The 26,701-nt window shown below is 59.2% G+C and overlaps 1 protein-coding gene across 39 annotated transcripts in view; it reads right to left on the bottom strand.

The window, feature by feature from the left end:
• CACNA1G (calcium voltage-gated channel subunit alpha1 G) overlaps nucleotides 1-23,236 on the bottom strand; it is a 61,973-nt gene extending 38,737 nt beyond the window's left edge. For 37 of the 39 annotated variants that reach the window (XM_047708188.1, XM_047708203.1, XM_047708210.1 and 34 more), the window contains exons 1-9: nucleotides 22,265-23,236; nucleotides 15,132-15,243; nucleotides 14,844-14,977; nucleotides 14,352-14,449; nucleotides 12,114-12,273; nucleotides 11,310-11,610; nucleotides 11,047-11,139; nucleotides 8,114-8,897; nucleotides 5,815-6,191 (exon numbers count right to left, since the gene is read on the bottom strand). In XM_047708188.1, the coding sequence (XP_047564144.1) occupies nucleotides 5,815-6,191; nucleotides 8,114-8,897; nucleotides 11,047-11,139; nucleotides 11,310-11,610; nucleotides 12,114-12,273; nucleotides 14,352-14,449; nucleotides 14,844-14,977; nucleotides 15,132-15,243; nucleotides 22,265-22,506 (2,301 nt within the window). In that variant the 5' untranslated portion in view covers nucleotides 22,507-23,236. The remainder of the gene's footprint in view (nucleotides 1-5,814; nucleotides 6,192-8,113; nucleotides 8,898-11,046; nucleotides 11,140-11,309; nucleotides 11,611-12,113; nucleotides 12,274-14,351; nucleotides 14,450-14,843; nucleotides 14,978-15,131; nucleotides 15,244-22,264) is intronic. The other 2 variants (XM_047708194.1, XM_047708221.1) reach the window with 1 other exon arrangement.
• Nucleotides 23,237-26,701: the final 3,465 nt, after the last annotated feature.

The raw sequence follows: 26,701 nt of genomic DNA, 5'->3' as shown, positions 1-26,701 counted from the left end.
GTGCAGACGACACGAAACAATGTCCCTCTGAGCCCTTGGCTCCTTACCCGGAGAGCCAGCCTGCCTGATAGCATTCCCTGGATGGCCCGCGTCCAAACAAACCCTCTCACCCCCTCTTCCAAACCTGACCCTTCCCCGATGGCCAGCTCCATCACCCTCCAGAATGCTGTCTTGGAACCTGGGCCTTATCTAGGATTCGTGTGGGCCCTCATCCCTCCAACAGCAGGTGCTGGGCCCACAGACCCCACCAATGGAATTACTGCCCCCACTCCAGGTTCTTTCCACCAGCACCATACTTGGGGCCCTCACAGCCTCTGATCTGAAGGACAGAAATAGCCCCTGGGCCCCTCCCTCACCCCAGCCCGCACCCACTGGAATCTCAGGCTTCCTTCAACACGGCCAGACTCCCATCTCTCCTGTTCATACACCTCCAGTGGGGGTGGGGGAGGCAAGGACTGTCCTTCAGAGTGTCCCATGGCCCCCTGGGCCCTTCCAGGCCAGGCTGCCTGAATTCCCCTTCATCTTTCCACCGAGACGTCTCTGCCCCTTGCCCCAGCTGCCAGTCCTACCTATCTTTCAAGGGCCGCCCCCCCCGCCAAAAGCCACTTCCTTTGCAAAGCCCTTTCAAGCCCCCACCTGGGTGTGAGCCTCTCTTCTCTATCCCCAGAAGCCTCCCTTAAGACATTTGGCATAATCGTCCATGAAGCAGAACTTTTCAGCTAGAACCAAAATTTCTCCAGTGCGTCTGGCTCCGTCCCCCGCCCCCTGCCATTCTGTTATTCTATTCTAGCGTGCTGTGCTCAGGGGGTGGTGTTTGCTGGACTGGGGGAGCCTAGAGCCAGAGGGTGCCGAGGGAATGGAGCGCCCCCTTAACCAGCCAGCTCCGAAGCAGCTTGCATTTCGTCCCCTACATCTGGAGAGACTTTGGAAATCTGGGGTCAGGGCGGCTCTAGAAGAATCTTCCCCCAACATCCAGCTTGGCCGCAGCCTTGGTGCCTGAGCCAGGGCTCCTCTGTCTGGAGGCCAAGAACTCCTGGAAGGCCCAAGGTTTAGGCTTGGGGTGGGAGGTGTCCATAAACCCTTGTCCTCAATGGCCACATGTGAGATGTCCATGCCTCTGTGTGTTTTCTGGGGAGAGAGTCCCCAGTTTTCAGCAGGATCCCAAAACAGTCTGTGAGGGCCCTCAAAGGTAAGACTGGCCACATCTGGATTCTCCTCCAACCCCCACCCCACTCCACCCCCAGCTTCCCCTGCCTTGAACAGCTGACCTCACTCACTTAAAAATAGAAACCCTCCCTGGACATATATCTAGAATGACAGGATGGGTCCAGAGTCTGCGCTATGAGCAGAATCGTTACCTGCCCGGTCCTCTGCTGGCCTGGGCGGCAGTCCACTTGAGACCCTCCCTCTCTCTCAGCCCAGGAGACCGCTGGGACATGCGCCCCTCCTCCACCTCTCTCTGTTGTCCCTCTTCTAGAAGATGAACTTAGCCTCTGCTCTCAGCACCCCAGAGCCAGGAAGGGGGTGATTAGGAAGCCCCTGTGTCCCCAGGACCCTCTCCCCATACCCACAATGTTCCTCCTGCAGCAGCCTGGCCTCAGAGCAGACCCAGGCAAAGACACCCTCTCTTCTGAGCTCCAGCAACCTGCTAATTATGGCCCGGAATACCCCACAGATGCTTCGTCTCAAACATCCTGCAGCCCCGATCTACTCAAGGTCCAGGGCTTCCACCCTGAGCAGGAACCTGGTCTCCTCGTGGCTGCTTCCCTCCCCGTCTCCAGCTGGTGTGGAGTCCTGTAGACCCAGCCACCTGCCAGCTCTCCTGGCCCTCTTCCCTCTACTTCCAGGGATAGAGATGTCGGCGCTGTCTGGACCACTGCAGTAGCCTTCTCCTTGGGCTCCCTGCCTCCTGTCTCCCCTCCTTGGCTCCAGACGACTTTCAATAGAACACAATAGAACACAAACTTGCTTGTATCACTGACCTGCTTAGAACCTCTTTTGGGAACCTATCACCCTCAGGAAAAAAATCCACATTCCTTCCTGTGCCTCTTAGGACCTGGCCCTGAATTTTTTTTCAAATTGGTCTCCTTTTACTTGTCCATCCCAGCCCCCATCCAGCACCCCACTCATTCGGAGAGCCTTACAAATCTCTCAGTTTCGGTGTTCAGTGGGTGGCACCTCTGACCCTCCCCCACATTGTGCCCTCCACCCCACCCTTCACTGGCCACACCTCGCTCTTCCTTCAGACTCAACTCCCAGATCACATCCTGTGTGGGGATCTCCTGGAATCCCCCTCCCCCAGGCCAGATCCCGGACTATACCCACATCCCCTTTGAGCGTCTGTGGCATCAAGTAAATGTGACCGTTCACTTGTTGGTGACCTCTCTGAAAGGAAGGACGCAATGTCCTAGGCCTGGTATAGGCACACTTCTCCTCCCAAACCCATATTCAGTGACATCACGTTTCTATCTTGATGACAGCATTTACACCACAATAATTGGCAAGTGCGCTAAACGCCACAAATCAGGACATGTTCCCCCAACTCCGATGTGCAGGAAATGTGTGTGGGATGGATGGATGGATGGATGGAAGGATGGAAGGAAGGTGAGAGAGAGGGATGGTTAAATCACAGTAAGTTCCTTGCTCCATGTTCTGCTTCCTCACCGATGGGGGCATGTACATGCTTGCCCTCCATTGGATCACACCTCCATCCTCAAGTTTGCTCCCTCTTCAGTGTCCTGTCCTTGTCCTCCTCACTAGTCCTTCTGGGAGAAACAGTCCTGCCAGTTCTCACGAACCAATGGGTTAAGAGGTGGGGGAAGCAGGAGGGCAGGGACAGCATGGACCTTCCTGGGGTAGGGTGGGGTATGACAAGACGGGAGCTTCCTCTGCTAGTGGAGAGGGGCAGGAGGGGTGTCACCAACCTCAGCAGAGAAACTGAGGGGTAAGGTAGGTGACAGTGGGAGAGGACAGGCCTGGGGAGAGCAGCAGCAATGGGCAGGAGAGAGACCTGGGCTCCTTGCTGGGGAAGGACACAATACTAGGACGACAGACCTCTCCCGACCGATCCCAGGATTAATGGACAGCATCTCCTCCTCGTTCTGGGTTCTGCAGGGACATCACCTTGCCTGTCAGCATGTGCTGCTACTCTCCCTCAGGTCTTCGCCCCAACAACTCTCGTCCTACCCTGGCTCCCCCTCCCCTCTCTGACAGGCTCCATCCTAGCCCGAGCCCGAGCCCATGTCTCCAGCCCTGCCCAGCATGTCCTCATCTGCATCTGGGTCTCAGTCTTCAGCTCCCTCTCTGCTTCTCTCTGTCTCTGTCACCCCTGTGTCTCTATACCTCCATCTGTCTCCATCTCCTCCCCAAGTGTCCGTCTCCCCCTCCCTCTCTCTGTCCCTCCGGTCCCTGCCGCTCGGTCCCCGCTTCTTTATGGCTGCCTCTTTCAAGGTCTTCGCTTTGCCCTCTGGGACCTGGTCTCCTGGTTTCCATCTCCCTCCGCGTCTCCGTCTCTCCTTCTGGGTCTCTGTCTCTCGGCACCCGTGTCTGCCCACCCCCCGGCCTGCCCCCCTCAGCCTGCTCAGATCCCGAGGCGCAGATGGCGGGACGTTCACGCCGCAGTGCCTGCGAGCACAGGGCCACGGCTGCTTCTGGGACTTCTGAGCACCCCCGGCCCCTGAGCCTGCCAGGCAGCAGTCAGTCATCTGTCCCCAGCCTGCTGGGGACTCCCACTCAGCCCTGCGGGGCCTGCAGCCACCAGGGACTGGGGCAAACTGGCTCACTTGTCACGGAGTGGGGACTCCCTGCTGCTGAGGGCTTGGTGGGGGGTGTCCCCTGCCTTCCTCAGGAGCTTGGGCAAGGGGAAGCTGCAGGCACCACTGACCGATCCCTTCTACTTCCTCCCCGAGGGGGTGTCCCTCTTGACATCTGACTGAAAGGCTTCTTGCTGCCGCTTCGGTGGCCCTCAGTCTCTGTGACTCAGCGTCTTCCCAGTGCAGCCAAAGCCTCCACCAGCAGCCTCCGCCAGGACAGGTTGCAAGGTGCAGCATCCCCCCACCCCCAGGGGAGGGGCATCTGACCTCCGCTGGAACTGGGTGGAGGAAGAGGAGGCTGAGGTTCAGGGTAATGGGAGGTTAGGCCTGCCACTGGCTGTGTCCTGGTGGCAGAGCAGGCTGCCCCCACCAGCCTGGCAGAGTGGAGCACCTCTCCCCAGGAGGCTGGCTGGGCGGGCGCGTGTGCACACACACCCACGCCCCAGGCGCCCAGACACAACAAGCTCACCGCAGCGTAGTACTCCCCACCTGCCGGCACCGTGGCTGGTGTCCTCCCTCTCCCTGCGCCTCACCTCCAAGAAGAGGGAATAGGGCAGAGCCACCTGGTGGGGGGGAATGTTGAGGCGAGAGGAAGGGGTGCCAACATGGTGTGAGGGTGAGGGGGGAGGGGCTGGGTCTGGGGGGGTGCATCTGGCTGGACCGGGCAGCTGGGTGCCCACAACATGAAAGGTACGGGGGGGGGGAGGGGATTCTGATTGCCCTAAAAAATGAACATCTCACATCAGCTCCAGCCCTGGCTTGGACCTGTGCTCCCCAGCCTTACCCCACACCCTCCCCTGCCCTTCCCCCATGAGGCCCACCTAGCCGCTGTGGCCAGCCCCCGACCCCCAGCTCTTCCACATCCCTGCCACACCAAGGGCAGGGGAAGTGCCTCATCTCAGCTCTCTACCAGAGAAGGTCAAGTTCTGGCAGCCCAGTCCCCTTCCTGAGCTTCAGGGAGGCTGGAACACAGAAGCCTGAGGTGGCAGCACGGACTGATGGCACTCCCCACCCCCCAGCTTTTCCAAGGTTCAGCCAAGGGGTGACCTAGAAGACCAAACTGGGGCAAGGGGCTGCCTTGCGGAAGGAACTCTGTTGGAAGGCCCCATGGGGCCCGTGCAATCGGTGTGGGGAGGGCTGGGGGCAGTGGGGTCCCCAGGCCACCCTTCGTGTTCTTTCACAGCTCTGGGAGTGAGAACAGCCTCCTTCAACTCAGCCCAGATCCCACGGCTTGCAGCCATCGGCCCCACAAAACAAGCCTGCTCCCTCTTCCACATGACAGCCCTTCAAATATTTGAAGACAGCTCGCCTGGCCCCGCTGAGCCTCCTCTTCTCCTGACTAAACATCCAGTTCTTAGAACGATTCCTCAAACGCGACGGTTTCGAGTCTCTTTACCACACCGGGCCTTGTCATCCACCAACCGCCTCACTCACAGCAAGGTTCCCGGAACGGAGGCCGGGACCAGATGGCCTCCCTCCCTACGGGACAGGCCTCCGCTCCATCTGAGATGCAGCCACCAACCCTCTCCTCCTCGCCCCTACCCACCTCCAGTGAGTTACCCCCACAATGACCAAGTCAGGTGAAGGCTGGGGGGGCCCAGTGCTGGGCCGGGGGATCCCCAACACCTTCTGCCCTACCCCGTATCTTCTCCAAAGACCCAAATCTCTTCCAATGATTTGCCCCTATGGAGAGGCCCTACCCACATGGGTTGCTTGCCACTCACTCATCCTTCAAAGGCCACTTCCTCTGAGAAGCCTTCTCAGATAGAACACATGCAGCTTAGATCCTGCCCCTGCCTCAGGCAACATCCATACACACAGAGTGCGTGACATTCACTATTTGTCACCCTCCAAAGTCCCCACGCATTGCTGTACCTCCTTCCTGTCCTCCTCCCCGCCATCAGGCTAGCAGCATGCAGAAGAAACGGGGAAGAGGGGGTGGGAGGGGAGGAAGGCAGAGGGTCCCCCGCCCCAGGGACCATGCCCTTGCACACACCCCTACCTGTTCATGGTACTCGATGCCCATGCTCAGTGTGTTGACCAGGATAGCGATCATGATTCCCCGACCAAAATACTTGCTGTCCACGATTTTCCGGAAAGTGTCACAGATCAGCCTCCAGAAGGCCAGCACAGAGTTGGGCTCCACGTCCAGCCCCAGGCTCTGTCGTTGCCGGCTGTGGGGGTCCCGGACGTCGCTGTGCTGGGCGTCCTGAGTGAGCTCATACACCACCTCGCTGTCTGAGTCGGGCATCTCGTGGCCGGCCAGCTCCACCGGCCCCGCCCCTGCCCGGGCACAGTAGGGGCAGCTGTCTGGCCCACAGGCTCCACTGTCTGCCTTCAAGCAAGGGCTGGAGATCTTGCAAGAGCTTTGGCAGGCGCCTAGGACAGGAGGGCAGAGGTTAGAGGCTCCAGAGCTTCTTATTGGGGTGGCCCTTCCCTCCCAGTGTCTATAAAATGAGTTGGGAAGTGTGGGGTTCTTGAAATGACAGGGGAGCTGCTAGGCCCTGAGCAGGCCAGGGACAGTGATTGCCAACAGCATTCCACCGACAGTCCCTACTGGGAGTTCTGGGGTTTGGCAGGTGGACTTGATGTTCCCTGAGGTCCTGGGCAGCTCCCCTGTCTGTGGAGCCTTTAGCAAGGAGCCCAGACCAGCTCTCCTTCCCAGGAAAGCCAGCCCTGCACCCACACCATGCAGAGCTGCATTTCCCAAGGGATCCTTAAGATACACACACACACACACACACACACACACACAGATGTGTGCTCCTGTAACTCCACCCCCAGACACACACACACATGCAGTATGCACACACTCGCATGCACACAGTCGCATGCACACACACACTATGTCCTTACATGTACCATTTGTGAACCATGCATACCTGCACAGCTGAAAACACGCGTGCACACATGCATGCACATTATATAAGACACCTGAGCTACGCATGCGCATACCTGGGCACGCGCACGGACCACAGCAGCACCCTGGCATGTGCACACACAAACTTCATACACCAAATACACGTGTGCACATACATACATGAACGCTAAACACACCCGTGCACAAGCACACCTATGCACACCAGACCCCTTTGTGCACACATCCACACATCCACACACACCAGACAGCACACACTCATGCATGCAGTGACCTGTCCCAAGACATCGTTGTCCACTGAAATCCAGCTTGGATCATAGAACCAAAGCACTGGAGGAAAGCTCAGCAAACGCCCCAGGAAAGTAGGTCCGGCGAGGCACAGACGGCTCACCCAGGGCCCCACCCCAAGAAATATCCAACAACATGTACCCTCTCACTGCAGGCGGGAGGGATCGCCGTCAATGACCACGGCCCCAGGCCTGCCTTCTACAAAGGAGGGGACCGAAACACGCATGTGTGGGACTGGCTTCCATCTCCCGGCAGGGCGGCAGGAAAGCTGGCTCAGAAGGCCTGCCCGTGGCGTTCTGGGACGGCTCCTTCCTGTCCCCGCCCACGTTCCCGCATGACATCCCACACGTACCCCACTGCTCCCACGTGCCACATCCTTCCCGAAACCCTGGGCTTCAGCAACAGAGAGTCTGTTTTCGGGGGAGGGCTCGCCACCCCTGTCTGACCGGGTGGGGGAACACCCAGAGGTGGTGAGTGTCTCACTTCCCCTGTGACACCAGGTGTCCCTCTCGCCAGGCTAGCAGCCCCTGGAGGACTTGCTGCTCTAGGTCCCTGGTCTCCCCGTGGGGAGCCAACGAGACTGGTGTTTACAAGAGTCCCCTCAGCATGGAGCTCGAGGCAGTACACCGTCACACATCACCTCCCCTTGGGGCCTTGGAGGCATACAGCCCTGAGTTCATCCCTCACCAATGGCATAACCTTGGGCACGAGAGTCAAGCCACCTTTCTGGGCCTCCTTTTTCTCATCAGTACAACGGGGACAATGAGAAAGTTTATCATCTAAACTGTTGAGAGGCTCCAATGGGCTTCTGCCTGCAAAGCATGTGGCAGGCACAGACCAGTTGGCCAACATCTGTTGGGTCTTCTTGCAAACAGTGTAGAGGCTAGCCAGTGTTCATCCCACAATCATTCTTCTTCTCATGACAATGCAAGAATTCAGATTCCCATTTGAAGGGATGAGAAACTCAGGCCTCAAAGAAGCGACGGGACTGATTGAAGGTCCCAAGGCTTCGAGTGGCAGAATAGGAATCAGGGGCCGGACCTCCCAATGCCAGGTCCCCAGGCCTCTCTGGGACACCACCCAGCCCCTAGGCCAGGGCCCCAGCATGCCCCCACCCCTACCCTGGAGTCCTTACCTGTGCTCTGTGTCTCCAGCAGCTTATGCATGGAGCTGTAGGGCCCGGCTGGGATGTTGAGGCTGGTGAGTGTGGGTGGTCCAGAGGTGGGGGCCACCTCCACCAGTGCTCTCTCCTTCAGTGTCTCTGGGGGAGGGCTGGTGTGCACCGTGGGGTACACCTTCCCGCTGCCCACAGTCCTGCCTGACTCCTCAGATGGTGACCTGGGAGAGGGTGCCTGGCAGCGGACTGGCTCCAGGTGGCAGTCGGCATGGTAGAAGCTGTGCACAGACTCTGCACCCCCCGGAGGGCCCCCGGAGAGGGCGGGCGTTGAGGGCGGAGGCAACATGAGCCGGCGGGACCCACTGGCATCCCGGTCCTGAATCTCAGGGCTGGCCCGCGGGGCCCGCAGCGTCCCATTGCCCAGGTGGTAGTGATGATGGTGATGGTGGTGATGGTGCACCAGGTGGTGCACGGATGGACGGCGGTGAGAGCGAGAGCAGCTCCCGCCGGGCTGGGGCTCCTGGCTGCTGCGGGGCACTGGGCCACTCAGCAGCCCAGCCCGCACGCCCACTGCCCTGGAGACCTGGGCCAGCCTGCGCGCCGCTTTCCGGAGGATGTATACCAAGTACTTGAGCAGCTCCTCGTAGCAGCTGCCTGGCTCGGAGAAGCTGGCCAGGGTGCTGGCATTGGACAGAAACCGCACGCGCTGTTCCCGCATCAGCTGGCTTTCCCGCTGCTTGGTCTCTGAGAACTGCGTGGCGATCACCACCAGGCACAGGTTGATCATGAAGAAGGAGCCCACCTGTTGGGGTGGGGACAGGAAGAGGAGATGTCCTGAAGAAAAGGGCACTGTCAGGCCAGTCGCCACATCCCAAGCACTCGTACCCACCAGGCGCAGGGCTCTGTTACTGTCCCAGCATGATCTCATTCTCTTTATTCTCATGACAGTTTCGAGAGGAGGCACTTTTATAACCTCCGTCTGACAGGTGAGGAAACAGGCTCAGAGAGGTCAAGGCATTTGCCCAAAATCATTCAGCGAGCTCACAGCGAAGCTGAGACTTGAACCAAGCTCTATAGAATTCCAAGGTACGGTTATTCATCATAATGGTATCCCGCAAAGATTTCTCCCAAATTCCCTGCCCCCAACCACGGCCAGCTGTGGAGATTCTGAGCACCCCTCCCCAGTTCCCATTAGAAGCAGAGAAGGCTATAGAGATGAATGCAATCTTGGGGACATGGGGTTCTCACATTGGATTGAGCCTTTGAGGTCTTGACAGAAACACTATTCCCAAGACTCCTGCCTCGAATCCTACATCTAGCTGCACGCCTTTGGGTGGGACCCTCAACCATAGGGCCTCACTACCCTCCTGACCATTAGCCTTGCCTGTATCTTCTTTCCCTGTGCCTCTCCCCTCCCCCAGCCAGGTAATGGGCTGAGCCCTGATCCCTGAAGACTAGCTAAGCTGCCATCCCTGACTTGCCCACACTCCCTTGTCCCTGTCCCCATGCCTCAGTTTCTCCAGGACTCCGGGATAGCCATTGTTGGGACAATAATCCAGAGTGAAGGAAATGAATATTTATGGTGACAGAGCAGATTTTTTTTCTAGATTGTGTCCTAGTAATTATGATAATTAGCTTCACTAATATGATTCCAGAGAGCTGTTTGGAAGATTTTTCACGGGTGTGTGGGTGGAAACTAGGCCCCTTACCACCCTGTCTGCATCCTTCCCCTCCCCCAAACTCACAGAGAGAAGCATACTGAAAAGACCACGCTTCCTAGAGATGCTGACCTCGATGCCCCCCAGGTGATGGTGGGGGATGGGAATAGGAACCAAACCTGGCCCCTCGTCCACATGCAAGGGGCAAGAGGGCATGGCCTGGATGACTGGTTCTTTCCTAGGACCCACCCTCTGCCTCTCTCCCAGAGCTGTCTTAGTAGGTCTCCATCTCTCTCCAGAGTTTGCCCTAGGTCCTGAGTAGATCTTAATCTCTGTCTTAATCTCTCTTTCTCAGTATCTGTCCCTCGCTCTGGCTCTGTCCCTTGGAGAACTGTCACTCTGTCCTCTTGGTGACCTAGAGAAGGGCTGGGCTTGGAGCCTGTAGCCTGGGGTTGAATTCTTGGGCTTCTGAAGCTCAGAGTCCTCCTTTAGAAGATGCCCCCCCCAACTCCCACCCCCAGCTTGCCCCACCTCCCCTGCCCGGCCAGAACCATCCACTGTACACGTGGAACCCATGATGGGGTCAGACAAACGAGGAAACGTGGGTTTCCCCTCTGCAGAATGGAGATGATAATGGGATCGTGGTGAGGACTAAAGGCACCAGCACATAAAAAGTGTTGAGAGTAGGAGTGGTGCATAGTAAGTGCTCAAAAAATACTAACTACCAGTAGTAGCAGATCAGTTATGAACTGGGAATGGTAGGGATGACAAGCATCAAACATGGGGACCCTTGACTCTGTCTTCTGCCCTTGTGAAGCCTTAGAGCTTCTGAGCTGGAAACAACAAGAGGTCGTGTAGTGTTTCTCAACACTGAATGCCAGGGAGTCTGGATGGTATGATTCTGTTTGCAGGACAGTCATGTCAAGACGCTTACTGTCTCTCCCCAGCCCCCCAGCCAAATGCCAGTAGTGCTTCCCTATACCTCGTGAAAACAAGACCACGCTTTGCTATTTCCCAATACACTCTGGGTTGAGAATCACCCATTTTACTGATAAGGAAGCAGAGGCCTAGGGTGGGGCTGGGGGGGCTCATGGGGAAAGACTTGCCCAAGGTACTAAGTGATAGAACCAAGCCTTGACCTTGATTTACTCCTGACTCCTCATGACAGGTGCCCTCTTTACCTGAGTCTCTGAGGGACCAATCCTGAGACCAAGCTAGCGTTCCCCTCTCTGGACTCCTCCCACCTGTTTCCCCAGGACCCCTCTTCCCACAGGGGCCCAAGGAATCACTCACGATGATGAGGAGGATGAAGTAGATGAAATTGTAGAACGAATGAGCATCCATGACAAAGTACATGATGTCGACCCAGCCCTCCAGCGTGATGACCTGGGGAGGGCGCAGAGGGAGAGGCGGACTTGGTGGGGGTGGCTAAATCCTCCTGTGATCTCCTCAGAGGCCCCAGCCCCCTCCCAGCCCTGAGGACCGCCTGCTCCAAGACAGGACTGCGTCCTGGTGCTTGCGCTCCACGGAACGTCTCGGTGCCCAGGCAGTCCCACCTGGAAGATGGCAATCCAGGCGTAGCCGATGTTGTCGAAGTTGATGGCGCCCTTGAAGGGGTTGTGCTCCCCAGCAGAGCAGTTGGTGTAGTACTGGTTCCAGTTCACACAGGTGGTATTGCTGGAGCTGTTGTAGGCCTCATAGTCCAGGCCACAGGGGGGGCCGCCGCCGCCCTCCCCGCGCAGAGTGGGCACACTCCTGCATGAGCGCATGCCATTCTCCCGCGGCTGAGAGCAGATGAAGGGGTTCTCGTCCTCGTTCTCCGTCTGGTAATAGCGTTCCAGGTCCACACTCAGGGGGCTGCAGGGGGGACAGGGAGGATCTGAGAGCAGGGGTCTCCAGGGAGACACCCCAGGAAGGATGAGCTGCGTGGATGTAGTGAGACCTGCAGAGTGAGCTGGGCGGGGACGAGAGCTAGGCGTGCAGCAGCCGGGGGCAGGGATTTCTGGGTGTGGGTTGGAGGGCACTGGGAGTGTGCAGACTGAGGGTGAAATTCCAGAGTCGGGATTGGGGAAGGTTATGCCCTAGGGCGACAGTATTCTAACATGGCTGCCCACCAGGCTCACGGAGGAGCTTGTAAGGATCGCCATGGCCGCGCTGAACCCCAGGCCAATGAAATCGGGGACCCACGCCTCAGGAATTTTTTTCTAATTCCCCAGATGACTTCAATGTGTAGCCAAGTTTGAGAACCAGATGTGTCACCGATGTGCAGTCAGCGATGTCAACGGCAGTGGGGACTGGGGTGGGTCCCAGCCCTGCAACCATAGGTCCCCACCCCCCTCCCCATCCCGGGCGACACTCACAGGCTGAAATTCTCCGGCAGGAAGCATCGGTTACGAAGCAGCCCTGCCCATAGCTGGACGCCAACGATGCCGAAGATGAAGAAGACGAAGAAGCAGAGCAGAAGGACATTGCCCAGCATGGGCAATGTGTCCAGCAGCAGCGTGACAAGGATGCGCATGCCTGTGGGGGCAGAAGCCACGCTGGGGGTGCCAGGCTGGCCAGCCTAGGCCAGCTGCCACGGGCCTGGCAGCACACCCAGAGGGGGCCCATAGGGGTTTCCTGGGCAGAGACACCCAGTTCAAGCTGGAGGGGAGACCAATGGACACCTCTAACTCCACAGGCAGGTCTGGCAGCCCCAAGCCCCTGCCCACCGTCCCTCTTGCCCCATCCGTATGAATCAGCACATAAGACCACCAAGGATGAGCCAGAATGCTCGAGGGTTCCAAAGCTCCTCTCTCCTGCACCACACCCCTGCTAACTCCCCACACCATCTCAGCTCACAGTGGAGGATCGAGGAGGCTCAGAGAACTGATAGGACTTGTCCAATATCACAGAGCTGCCCGGCGTTCTACTTCTAGATCCCACCTCCCAATGTACACACATACACACACACACGCCTCTCACCTGACACAGTCACCTGAACTTCCTAAGTCATCAGTTATCACTACTGCAGTCTTTGGGGAAACTGAGGCAGAGAACTCCAGGAGGAAGGTCCGAAAGGAAGCAACCTCACTTCGAAAGCCAGACCCTCAGCAAGGGTCCAGACCCCCTGAGCTTCGCTATGGTTCTGAGCCCCCTGCTGGGTCCATTCTCTGTTGATACAGAGCCCCACATCAGAGGTGAGGAGACACAAGGCCATCTTCTCCAGTGACCATCAATTAGCAGGCCACCAGAGCCCCTCCCCCTCCAGACTTGTTGGAGATACTGCCCTGGCTCCTCATTCCAGGTCCAGGATTCCACACCATTCCATACCCCACCTGCTCTGAACCACCCCCAGGCCACCAAACCCTTGTTATGCACACAGATCTCTAATGGCTGGTTTTGACCCCCCAAATGCCACTCATGGCCCCCCTGCCCCTCCAGAGGAAGAAGCTTCTAGGCAACAGCTGATTAACCCTCCTGGTGCCCTGCAGCCGTCCTGCCTGGCCTTTCAAGCCCGGCCTTCTCACTCAGTCCCTCACCCCCTCCTCCAGCCTCAAACTCCTTCAGCTCCTCTGGGCTCCAGCTGAGATCAATTCCTCAGGGTTTGCATTAAGGGAATTACACTGGTGGTTAGACAGAGGCCTATAAATCTGCCAGCCATCACCTGGGGTGGGAGAGGCGGTGAGAGCGGGTGTGCCCCTTGTCTGGGGCTCCTGTTAACACTAACGTCCCGAAGCCCGGAGGACACGGAGCAGCACTGCCCACCCAAAGGCAGCCGCATCTCATATACACGCACACACATGCACACACAAACACACAAACACACACACACAGCACAGGGGGCTGCCGCTACATCGGGCACAGAGCCCCAGAAACATGCTCCTATCCCCCACTCCCGACTCCTGGGACCGAGGTGGAGACCATTTGCAGCCTGTGTAGGTTGGGGACTTGCAAAGGGGGCCTGAGCAAGGGTGGGGGGGGCCAGGATGTAGGGGGAGCTAGAGCTGCCAAAGCTTGGCTGGCTCAGGAAACCAATGCGGTTTAATTTAGATAATGGTCCCGCAGTCAGTTGCGGCAGTGGGTTGGAAGGGGGTGGGAAGGAGGAATGGGACACAGGCGGAGGGTGAGACATGGAGTGGCCTTGTCTGGAGAGAAGTCATGCTCAGTGTGGCTAGTATGGTCTCACTCGTGGGACCCCGAGTGCGTGAAAGGCTGTTCTAGCTAGAAAACACCATTACACGCTATACCCACCCCTCCTGGCCTACCCACCTCTCCTCCCCCTTCCCACTCACCCCTGTTCCCCTGGAGGGAGCTGTCCTCTAGCTGAAGGGAAGGAGTCATTTGAGACATGTCTGAGATTCTGACCCCTAAATCAGGCTAAAATAAGGGGGACGGTCTTTTCAGGTAACTCTCCCAGGGCCACAGGCCAGTGTGGGGGCTCCGTTGGCTCCAGTAGCCCCAGCTCCCCACTGAGCCCTTGTCTGATGAGATCTGCCTTGGACTGCCAGGCCCTGATGAGGCCGGTGAGTGGTCAGGAGGAAGGGGTGGGATCTGGGGTTTCCAGATTTCCTCTGGGGGCTCTCCATCCAGGGGCTGAGGGCCAAGGGGTCACTCACTGGGCACCCGGTTAATGGCCCTGAGCGGTCGCAGCACGCGGACTGTCCTGACAGCTGAGAAGCTGACATTCTGCAGGTCCAGCGAATACTCCAGCATCCTGCAGGGAGGGGCCCAAAGGGAGGCCCTTTGAGTCTGAGGCCGCCGTGGGGGTCAAAAGAGGTCGGTGAGGAATCTTGCTGCGGTGCGGCAGCAAACCTCTGACTCCTCCCTCTCCTCCACCAAGGGACCCCGAAGAGCCAGCTCTCTGTCTGGGGGCAAGGCCACCCCCAAGCCAAGGACATATCCCCATGGAAGAATAAACAGAGGAGGACGTGGAAGCAAGGGCTCGAGCTTTACAGGCAAGACCGCCTCAGACCCTGAGGGGACAGCCAGGAGAAAGCACGGCTGGAAGTGGGCGGGGCAGGGGGGGGGCAGTGCTGGGGCCTAGGACCCTGGTCCTGGGGCAGGGACTGATCGGCCGTTGCTCTTCCACCTCCAGCCCAGGTCCTCACCCTGCAATGACGATGAAGAAGTCAAGCCGGTTCCAAGTGTCTCCCAGGTAGCACTTTTTCCCGAAGATACCCAAGGCCACCATCTTCACCACCATCTCCACGGCGAAGAAGGCAAAGATGAAGTCGTCAAAGGCCTGGTGTGGGAATGAGAGGCTTTTGAAACTGGGGGGTGGGGGGGAACAACCCCCCCACTCCCTCCCCCCACCAGCGGGGGCAGGGCCCCTCCCAGAGACATTTCAGCAGTTACTCAACTCAGGATGCCCCCTCCCCCAATGCCCCCCAACTCACCTGCAGGATCCGGCAGCGCTGGGAGTCACAGGCGATGTCCTCACATGGCCGGAACATGCCCAGGGTCACACAGTTGAGAAGGATGACCAACATGCTGATACGCTCAAACCAGGTATCCGGGGGGTCGGTCAAGGAAACAGCTGGCAGAGGCTGCAGCCGCACCTGCGCCCCCCACCCCAGCCCACCCCAGCACCTCCTGCTTCTCACCTTCCCCCCAACCCCCCCACTACCCCCCGCCGCCCTCAGCCATCTGAAACAGGGCCCACGTGTCTGACCGAGCCCAGGCCGGAGCCCAAGCCCAGGCCCAGGCCCATCTTGGCCATCACCTCTCCGCACCCAGCTTCCTCGGCTATAAAGTAGGAAAAGCCACAAATACCCTGACTATTTGCACAAGCCATTTGGGGGATAAAATCAATCGTGCCTGTGGAAATGCCAGACACCAAGAGTGTGCTGCTGAATCTGAATCCTCTTCTGTCCTACCTCCCGGGGAAGATGTGAGAAGCAAATGAGAGAATGCAGTGAATGTGTGACACAAACCTAAAGTCGGATTATGCCTGCCTTACAGTTTACCAAGCGCTTTCGCGCCACGCCACATCTGATGCTCACAACAGCCCCGAGAGGTATCCGGGGTGGATCACTTTCTTCCCCGGAACCCAAGTGCACGGAGGCCCGGGAGAGCCCAAGTCCTACGCTGAAGGTCACGGGAGAAGCCGCAATGGGACCAAGGCGTCCGAGCTTCCAATCTGGGACAGCGGCTGCCACAGTGGCTCCGGTGGCCAGGGGAGGGGCTGGCGGGAGCGTGCAGGCACCGGTCAGACGGGCAGGGGTGCGCAAGAGGGTCCATTGCAAGAGGGTCCCCAGCCGTAACTGTTCTCCACCACAGCACCAGAGCCTGTCACCCCCTCTCCAAGTGCCCACCCTGCCCCTGGCCTCCTGGAGCCCTCAGGTAGCCTCCAAACACACTCCTGCATTGACACAATGAGGACCCACCGCATAACAGGCCCTGGGCTGGATGGGAGTCCCCACCCCGTGCAGAGCAGACAGTACTCTGCACACACGGACTGCGAGTCTTTCCACGGGGTGGATTTTAGTAAGGGCCTGACTTCCAGCCCATCAATGGGAGAACGTCCGAAGTGGGTTCTGGACCTTAGAAGGGTCTGGACGTGGGACCCACAGAGAAGTGATCCAGCATCCTCTTTTTCTAAAGGAAATATGGGGTGGGGAGAACAAAGAAGATAGAAGGGAGCGGAGAGTGGAGACGGGGCAAAGGAGGGGCTTCAGGGAGGGGGGTGGAGGGTGTTGTGGCAGCCCACCGCACGACCCACCAAGCCACCCTGGGGCACAGAGGACCTAGGGCAGGGGAATCTTCCTGTCATAACCTCACTTCTGGAGTGCAAAGGCTCTGTCCCGGGACGCCAGGAATTTCCTCCCAGCTGGTCCCGGCCACACCACTCCGTGGCAGCTCAGGACACCCTCGATCCCCTCCTAGGCCTCTCTGCCACTTAGGCCCTTTGCCCTCACATCCCTTCCCACCGACAGGCACCCAAACAGGCAAGGCACTGGAGTTTTCCAAGCCTCCACCTCCTCCTCACCAGAATAAGAGTAAAAAAAAAAAAAAAAATAGTTCTAGGTTTTGGGGGTAAGTAGATGGAAGGAGGAAATCAAGAGAGTGTTCTGTTTCCTTGGAGCTGTTTTCTAGAGTGGAACCTGAGCCGAATGGACGTCTCCCCAGAAGGGGGGTCAGCCAGGGGTCACCCTGGAAAAAGGAGGATGGGGAGGGAGCTGTCTTGGGGTGATTCTCTGGAAAGGGAAGGACACAATTACCCTCAAGAACTGGTCTGCATTCCCCAAGCTAGCCCCCTCTTCTCTGCAGGGAAAGGACCCACATGAGCAGTTATCTCTACAAGGGGGGCTGTGGGCAGTTCTCTTGGGAAGAGGGGCTCCTGGAACACCTATTTGGACCCCTTGAACGGCAGGGATGCCGCCATGCCCCATGCCGTCTGTGCACTAGTCTCATCCCCCTTGCTGAAGCAGGGACACTCAGATACACGCTCGTATCCCCTATGAAGGGGACAGTAGCTCCTGGCATGTGGCAGACGATATGTGGAGGAAACAAACGAACAAACAAATGAATGAATGAATTGATCAATCGTTCAGTCTCCCTGCTTAGAAGCCACTGGATCTCCTGTCATGTTTTCCTGTCTTGTCTGCCTCAACAGGGATACACTGATAACAATGGGGGAGGGGGCGGAAGGGACATCACAAAGGGGCTGGGACTCCTTCTGTTCCCACCTTCTACATGCTCACCCTGGGGCCTCTTATAGCTAGATTCTGCCTCCAAATAACCCCATCTCCAGCTCTGGACCATGGAAACCCCTTGTCAGGCGTCCCCTTGGGAATTTAGTACATCTCAGGTTCATCCTGTTTGCTCTCTACCTTTCCCCATCCCTATAGGTAACCGTTAATGGACAGGGAAGATACCAAGGCACAGGGACCTGGGGGACAATCTGAACAGAAATAATTAATGAGGATGGGGGTCTTTCACCCTTCTCAGGGTAAGGCTCGTTTCCTTGGGAACATGGCCTTATATCACCGTGTGATGTTCCCTTGTTGCCATAACAACAGGAGGATGTGTCACCAGGTGGTGTGGATTTGTTGCTATGGCAATTAAAGGGACCCCCTCACACATGAACTCCCCTTCACCAGACTGCTGTCTTGTCCTCACACAGGGAAGAGAAAGTAGGAGACCCACAGGTTATCAGGTTGGGGGGAAACCATGTGACAAATCCCCATGGCAACCAAGGGAACGGGAGACACTGGTTGCCATAGTGACTATGAGAGACCTGTGCAGTCACATGTCTACTGTTGCTATGGCAACTGTCCGGGCTGGAGTGGATCCCAAAGGGGGAGGTGGGTAGGAGAGGGGAGGCTCTTTCTTCTCCCCACAGCCCACCATCAAAAGCAGAGAAAAAGGAAATGGCAGGGTGAGGAAATCCACTTCCATCCCTCCTCCTCTTCTCCCTCCAGGAGAACTAGAGCATGTTATCTGTACAACTCAGTCCTCTCTGTGGGGCTTTATCTAGAGCCCTTGCCTAGCCTGGCAGCTGTAAGGGAGAGGGAGGTGGGGACAGGAGGGAGGAGGACTGGGGCACCTTCAGGGGCACCGGGGCTCGGGCGTGACTAAGAAGAGAAGCAGGCCCTCTGGCTGCCCCACTCCCCAAACTGGAGCCTGGAAATCTGAGACAGAGGAGCACTGAGGAGGAAATGGGCCTAGACCCAGGAATCCTGGCCTCCTAGTATGAGTTGGGAAGGTGGGATCCTTGTCTCACCCACCCCACAGAGCCACAGAGCGGCTGCCATCTATGGGGGGGATTCTGCATTCCTGGGGGGTGGTGTGGACTATAGGGGCTCAGCAGTGTGGCCAGCACTGGGGAGGCGGAAAGGGGGTTCCCCCAGCCAAGCCCCCACTCCCACAGCCTGTTTCCCAGTGGTCTCCTCCGCTCCAGCCTGTGGGCGTGTGGGGAGAGAGGTTTCCAGCTGAACTGAAAACTGAAGCCCGAAGAAAGGCAACTGGCCCCACCCAGAGACAGAGATGTGAGACCCAGAGACACAAGAGAGCCGGCCTGTTGGAATCTTTGGAAGGGGAAATAGGCCAGAAATCTGATTCAAACGTCTGTGACTCTGTGTGTGTGTGTGTGAGCGTACACACACACACACACACACACACACACACACACGTGTGAGCAGCTGTGTCTGTCGCCACCCTGGCTGAGGCAGGCAGGGTGGGGTGAGGGCTGCAGCGGGAGCGAGGAGGGGTGGGGGGGGTTGAGTGGTAGGGGTAATCCCAGGAATGGCTCCAGCTGGCACTGTGGGTGATGGGGAGTCCCCCAACAGTTCCGTGGAGTCGAGTGGGTGTGTAACCCAGCAGGAAGGTGGGCCTGGGGCAGGAGTGCTACGGGGTGCTCTGCTCCCCCAGTCCCGTTCAGTTCCCTAGCCCTCTTCCTCAGCACCCCCTCTGGAGAGTCTTGGGTTTTAAAATGAGAGGAGGGAATTGGTGAGGGCACAGGAAGAACACCCCCTCCCATTTCCTCTGAGGACCAAAATGGAGATTTCTCCCTAGGTAAGAGAAACAGGCAAACTTGGGGCACTGGGACAGTGGCAAGGAAAACTCCAGAAATTCCTGGTGCCCCCTCCCCTGCAGACGCACACACAGTGATGCAGTCATACACTCACCCTCACTTCTGGAAGCCATTAGGGCTCCTGCCTTTCGGGCCTCCCCCTTCTCCTCCCCCTACTCCTGGCAGGCTCCCTTCTCTCCCCCTCTGGCCCCCCTCTCACTCCCCCTCTCGGCATCCCAAATGCCAGTCTGTGATTTCCAAATGAGAAAAAGCTGTGCTGGGCTCTGAGCTTGGGGAAACTCCTACACAAACTTCCAGATGTGACACAACAACCAGAGAGGGATGCTCAGGATCTCCTTTCCGGGAGGGGCGATGCACTCCCTCCCACTTCAAGAAACACATATTGGAAAGTCCAACTCGCTCCCCTATAACCGGGGAGGAGGGGGACCCTACTGATGGGAGTGCCCCTGGTCTTCACAGTACCAGCACAGGCACTTCTGAGCCTCTCTTCCTTTTGCTGCCCTCCCTTCCCCCCCCCACCCACACACACTCACACCCATGCAAACTACTTCCTACCTGGGTCTAGATCTCCTCTCTAGGAAACCTGGTGTGTTAGCGGCTACAGGAGGAGGGGCTGAGAAAAATGGCAAAAAAAGTCTGACTAGCTTCAGTTAGTGAGGGAGGTGTCCCTATGTCCCTCAGACTCAGAGGTGCAAGGAACCTCGTGGAACCAAGGGAAGCTTCACTAGTACCAAAAAGAGAGAATGGGAAAGACTGAAGTCCAAGAGATAGCTCAGAGCCCCTCCGGTGATGACAACACAGGTTCGCCTTGACACTCAGGTGTGATAGGATTTGTGGGACCCAGCACAGGCACCCCCTTGGCCAAAAAAATTGTTCTCAACCCATCCTCAGCCAACCCAGGCTTAGTGACTTGTCTAGGCCTAGTGACGCCGCCGGCCCACATCCCAGACACCCACTACCCCAGACGTGAGCCTGCTCCTCCACCCCCAAGAAGAGCACTGGGGTCCCACCTCTCTTTCCTCGTTCCAGCCTTCTCCACTTGCTCCCTCTCAGAGCCCCTCAAGGAAGGAATCTGCCCCCAGACCATTCACTAGCCCCTAGAGCTAGGGCAGGTGGGAAGATGCTGGCCGAGAGATATGGTTGTTTTAGAGGGGGAGGGAAAGGAGAGATCTCTCTACATTCCCTGGACTCCTGAGGAAGAGGAGAGGGGGATGGGCTTTTTACCATTCATGGAGAGGGTACGTGGTTAAGGTTAGAGAGGAGAGATAACCAGAACCCGTCTTCTCAGAGACATTTGTTCCCCATGTCCATCTCTACATGGAGAAAGGGGCCTGGGGGGTAGGGGTGCAGATGTGGGGGAGGAATCAGACCCCTCTGAGACCCCCTACCTCTCTCTCTGCAGCTCAGAGAGAAAAGAAGAAGGGGTAAGGGATGGAGATAGGGTGTAACGAGGGGAGCTTCCTAAAAACCTGCGGGGTGTAGAGTGTGGGGGTTGGGGGGGGACACAAGCTCACATCCCTGCTTTGCGCACTAGAGGCAGCAGAGCTGCAGAGAGTGAGGGCGGCACCGAGCTCCCCCCACCTTCCCCAAAGCAGAGTCCTGGTTGGGCTCTTAGGCTTTGTAAAGCCTAAGGGAAACCTGAGTTCTCCCACCCGGGGCCAAAAGAGCCTCTGAGCTGGGAGGAAGGAGTCAGGAGAAGCTGTCAAGACCGGGGATGGCAGCGCACCCCCCCCTTTCCTTCCGGCAGTGACAGGACCCACCCCGGAGCCTGGGAAACCTGCATCAGTCAAGCTGGAGCTTTGTGCTAGGGGCTGGGGGAGAAGCCAGGGGGCTCAGGGGGCTGGGGTCTCCCCTATCACTCCAGATCAGGCGGAGGATAGGCGACAGTGCCAAATCTACCTCCCCAGAATGTGGGGCTTGCATTCCACAAACCCAGGCAAGGAGTAGAGCCGGGGGTGCTGGACCCGAGTCTTCCTTAGCCAACCAGCTTCCAGCCTCACTGTTCCCCCAATACTTTCTCCAAGGCTGCGGTCTCACATACCTGCCCCACCATCAGGCGGGAGCACTCTATTTGTGACAGGGTAACTTGGACCCACTTAATCCCATCCCCCGCTGGTCAAAGCTCTCGACACAGTCTTTCCCTCCACAAGAAAAAAAAATCTAGCACAAAACTCCCTAACCCCAACACAAAGCACCCCGCGCTGAATGAAGAATTGGGGAGAAGGGAGGAACTCCGGGCAGTGGGCTCCAGCGGAAAGGGTCTCAACTCCAGCCCTGGGGGCAGACAGCTTCCCCTTCACCACCACATCTTGTTCTCATTCTGCGCCCCTGACATCAGCCGCCGCCGGAATCTCCTTGTTGTGCCTCCAACCCGCGGGTGGGGGTGGGGGAGTTAGGACTTGGTCCCCGCCCCCCAACATTTCCCTCTGGGTCAGTAGAAACCCCCGGCCTCGAAGACCAGGTTGGGGGCGGGGAGCAGACCCTAGAATCCACCTCAAACTTTGGAGCGGGGGCCGGAGGGAAACCCAGAAGATCGCAGTCCCCCCTCCCCCGTCCCCGCAGCTTCCTCCCCACCCCACCCCCCAAACTCGGAAACCCAACCCAGCTCGCTAACGGGCGGCGGGCGGAGTAGAGCTCCCAGGCTCCCGAAGCTTCCCACATCTGGAGGATGACGACCCTCCCCTGCCCACATCTGGAGAGCGTCCAGCTACAAACCAGCGGGGCACGTCTCCTCTCTTTTCCTGGCCTGGATCCCAGCCCCCCAAGGAGGACTGAGGTGTGTGTACCGAGGTGGGGCTCGTCTGGGGTATCAGCCAAACCTGCTCCCGTCTCCGCACCCACTCTGAAGCCCCCTCCCTCCCTTAGCAACCCCCCCCCCGCTTCTGCCCACCTTCCAGCTCACTTCTCCGACTCACCTGGCTTTCGGTCCCCTCCGGCGGCGCGGCCCGCCCCCCTGCGGACCCCTTAGCCTGGCCGTCGTGCCCTGGAGGATATGGATTACAGACCGTGCGGAGACACCAGCTCCGCGGGCGGCTGTCCTGGCTCAAGTAGAAGAAAACCACCGGGGCCAGCGCCGGGTACGGCAGCCCCTCCGCCTCGGAGTCCGCGCTGCCCGGGTCCTTTTCCGCCGACCCCGGCCCCGGCCGGCCCCCGGCCCCCGACAGGTCGTTGAGCCGCATGAAGCTCCGGGGCTGTCCTGACTCCTCGGTGCCCGCTCCATCCTCCTCCTCGTCCATCCTCTGGCCAGCCGGGGCCCCAGGCGGTCTTGAGAGGGGCGAGCGGCGCCCCTCAGAGGAGGTGTCCTCACGCCACCGGGGGGCCCCGGCGGGGGCTCATCTGGGGGGCTCTAGGGCGCAGGCTGAGCCCCCGGGAGGGCCAGTTCAGCCCAGCTCCCCCTGCCCGCAGGGGCATGCTGCCCGCGGGGCGCCGGGTCGCAGGGAAGCCCCGCCCGGCGCGAGTCCCGCTTCCCCAGGGCTCCTGGGGACCCCCGGGCCAGCCGGCCGGCTCCCCCTCACTTTGTTCCGGCTTCTTCGCTTCGCGCCCAGGCTCCGGTCGCCCGATTCGGCGCTACCTTCCGAGAAGCGGCCGGGAGAGGGGGGGAGAGAAGAGGGTCGGAGAGCGGGGGATAAGAGGGGACGCCCCCTCTTCCCGCGGCGCAGCTGGAGCAAGATCTAAGGGGTCAGCATCGTCCCGGCTCCGCGCCAGCGGCGGCGGGGGGAGGGGAGGAGGGATCTCTTTGGGGTGGGTTTGGAGGGGGTTGGGGGGCGGCTCCTTCCTCCGCCCCGCGGCGGGCTCACGGTCCGGGAGGGGCGGGGAGACGGTGGGGGGCCGTCCCGGGCGGGGGTGGAGGCGGAGATGCCGCCGCCGCAGCCGCCGCGGTGGCTGCCGCTGCCGTAGCTGTCGCCGGCGCCACTGCCTCCTCCTCCGGCCGAGACGCGGAGCGAGCAAGCGAAAGCGGCGGCGAGGAACCCGGCTCACACCACAGCTGGATCCCTCACTCCAACTTCAAGCCTCGGCCCCGCCTCTCCCCAGCCAGCCTCGCAGCCAATCGCTGCGCGCCGTCGGCCCCGAGCCGCGCGCCCATTGGCGGGCCGCCGTGGCAGTGAGGGCGGGGCGCCGGGGGAGAGAACCACAGCTGGAATCCGGTTCCCACCCCGAAGCCCAGGACCGCCCCTCTCCCCTCCCCTTGCCCCTGGGTCCGCTCCCGAAGGCCAGAGCCAATTAGACGGCTACCCAGACCGAACCCACTTTCCTATTGGTCGTTGGGGTCTCTGGGACTCCCCTGGAGGGAGCCCCGGGGAATCAGAGTAATCCGCGCCGGGTCCTGGGATAGCGCTGCGGACCCCGGGGTATCCTTTGTCCACGACCCCTGAATTGGACCACAGCCGGAGGGTGGGGCTCAGCCCTGGGAGGGCCTGGAGAAGAAGAGAGGCTGGCGGCCGGGCTGTGGGGTGTGACCAGGACCCCAGAGCGAAATCCTGGCTCTCCACCTGATTAAATCGCCCACCCTGGAGTCGAACCTGGGAGCAGGACCGAAGAAGGGGAGGAGCGGAGCAGGACGTCCCAGGGGTAGGGCTTCGGTTTGGGGGGGCAGTCTTGTGGAAATGGGAGGAGCCAAGGGAATTCAGGGGCGAGCAAGGTCTGGGCGTGGTTTCCAGCAACCTCTTGGCCTTGTAAACCCCTCTCCCAGGTCCACTAATGCGACTTTGACCCTGACCTGCTGACCCTGACCCGCTGACCCTGACTTCACGTCGGCACTCCTGAGCTTCATCCCCTCTGCCGTTAGAGATCCTTTGAAGGCTCTGGCTCTCTCGCTGGGGCTTCGCGCTTGAACACGTGGCCTCAGACAGGTCATGCCGGTCTCAGGGCCCGGGCCCCCCAGAGCAGCCGAGGAGCAGAGAGAGGCTCCCGCGAAGGGACCTGCAGGGGCCTCGAGTGTGTGGGAGGGGGTGGAAGCAGGGAGCTGGGCTTTCTGAGTCTCGACCTGCAGAGTCTCACTAACCGCCCCCCACCCCCACAACTCCGTGCCTCAATTTTCCCTCTGGATTTCCAGCATGGCTGGGAGGCCGTGCGCACACCTCCCCTCTACCCGGCGCGGGTCCTCGAGGATCTGTGGCTCTCCGCGCGCCCTCACTCACGTGCACAGCCTGGGCCTCACCCCTCCCCATCTCCCCGCGTCCCCGGGCTCAGTCAGCTCCAGCCCTCTCTCCCCGCCGCCCACAAGGCTGCAGGTGCCCGGGAGCAAAGCGCCGCGGGAGTGCTGGGCGCTGGAGTGAGGTGGGGCGCGGAGGGCATCTAACATTAGGCGTCGGGGAGCACTTCCCACCTCTGAGAAGGTAGACACGGTGACGAAACCAAGCAGGTCAGTCTGTTCTCTGTCCCGAGACTTCGGGGCGCTGACGCCATTGCGGAGAGGCAGAGGCAGGGACCGGGTGACCTCCCTCCCCCGCCGTCCACCCCGCCCCCACCGACTCCCAAGTCGGTGCGCCCCCCCCCCCAGCAGCCCCCGAGCGCCACCGGCCGCCTAGGGTGGGTGTCTCAGCTCCCTCGAGGGCGGGTTGCAGGGAGTGCAGTGGGTAGGGCCAAGCCGCTGCAGCCTCCCGGGTTGCCCTTTCGCCGAATCCCGGCGCTGAGTTGTGCAAATGAGGCCGAGCTCATTTGCATTTCATGCTAATGAGCAGATCCCTTAAGTGCCTTTCCCTCCTGGCGGGAGTCTCTGCTCTCATTCCGCGTGTGCCCTGCCAGGCTCGAACTCTCAGCGGTCTTCTGGGAGAGGGGCCTATTTCTGGTTCATTCCACGCGTCTGACACCTTGGTCCCTCCCGCAGGTCCGCAGTCTGCCTAGTCCGTCTGCCCCTCCCCGACAGGGTCAAGAAGCCCCAGGGCAGACACCGGGAGGTAGTGACTTTAATCATCCCATCTTTGCGGAGGGGACGAGGAGCGGAGAGAGACACGCCCAGCCGGGTGGTCAGGTTTTCTGGTGGTCGGCAGGCCCCACACCTCTATCCAATACCTGGGCCACCTGTCTCTGGGCTGACCTTTGTTCTAGAACATACTCAGAGAGAAGCCAGGGTGTGGGGCCAACACACATTTAGGACTTGGGATGACCTGCCACCTAAGGCATCCTGGCCCCTGGGGGAGGGGGCACCCAGGGGGACTCCGACATCCAGTCAGAGATGCTCTCTTCCCCTGAGGGGAGGAGGGAGGCAGGACCTGCAGAGAAGCAAAAGGAGGGATGAAGCCATCTTGAGTTCCTACCCTCCAAATCTCATCTCTGCCATGGCCTCCTCAGAGCAGCCTTTTTCAGCAAGTGCTGTGGTGCCTACTATGTGCCAAGGTGCTGAGGGCACAGTCCTGAGCCAGACAAGAATCTGGAACCTCATGGCACTTGCTCATGTGTGTAGTCATGAAATGATGGTCTGTCCCTCTGGGCTCTCTGCTCCCTCAGACCAAGGGTCCATTTTGCTCTCCAGAGCCTAGTCCAGTCCAGCTTGGCACGGACTCAATACTTAATAAACCTTTGTTAGACGAGTGAGTAACCTCGGTCAGGGGGGAGGATGAGGGACAGGAAGTTCCTTGGGCCCCCGTTTCCTCACAGAGTAGTCAGGCCTCCGTGTTCTCTATGATGATGTCTGGTTTTGAGGGACAGCCTTCGCATAGGGCCTGCTCTGCCAGCCCCCCTCCAGCCCCTTCCAGCCCTCTCCCCCTTACACCTCCCGCACAGCCTGGCTGGCTCCCTCAGGAACTGAGACACTCTTCCCATCTGTGAGACGCTCTGCTCGACGAGGATACATTATCTCATGGCGTCACCTGCAGCCTTGGGAGTGGGGTGGTGGTTGTCCCATTTTTTAGATAAGACTGAGGCTCAGATAGATGAAATTAGTGAAGTGACTTCTCCAACCGGGAGGTCCCGTCTCCCCTGGCGGTGGCCCCCATCTCCTCCAGGACAGCCCTGTGTAGAGCAGGGAGCCTACACAAGAGGGACCGACCAAGGGAAGAGAGGCAGCAGACCTAACAGCCCGTGTCTGAGCAAGACTGCTGTTCAGCCTTGTCCTTGTCAGAAAATGCTAGCTCTCCCGGAAGCCTGACCTGTTAAGGCCCTGACGCCTTCCTTTGAACTTGTTACAGAATCCCTTTGTCGAGCGCATGCCTGGTACCAGGGAAAGGGAAAGAGGACACAGAGCAGAGGGAAGACTGGCTAGAGAGGAGAGGACACACCAAATGCAGCCCCTTTCACAGCCGTGCCTGTGCCTCCTGGGGGAAGAGGGAGGCTCAGCAGTGTTTACAATCTCCTGAGGACCTCGGGAAGAACCAGGTGTGCTGTGGTCTCAGACTAGCCTCTGACCCTCTCTGGGCCTTGAGGATCTATCTAGAGGAGGTCAGAGGCACCTGCCTTGTCACCTTACTCGTGAGGGTCAGTGAAATGGAGACA

Source organism: Lutra lutra, chromosome 16 (genome assembly GCF_902655055.1).
Source record: "Lutra lutra chromosome 16, mLutLut1.2, whole genome shotgun sequence".
NCBI lineage: Eukaryota > Metazoa > Chordata > Mammalia > Carnivora > Mustelidae > Lutra > Lutra lutra.
This window is presented reverse-complemented; position numbering and strand designations above follow the sequence as displayed.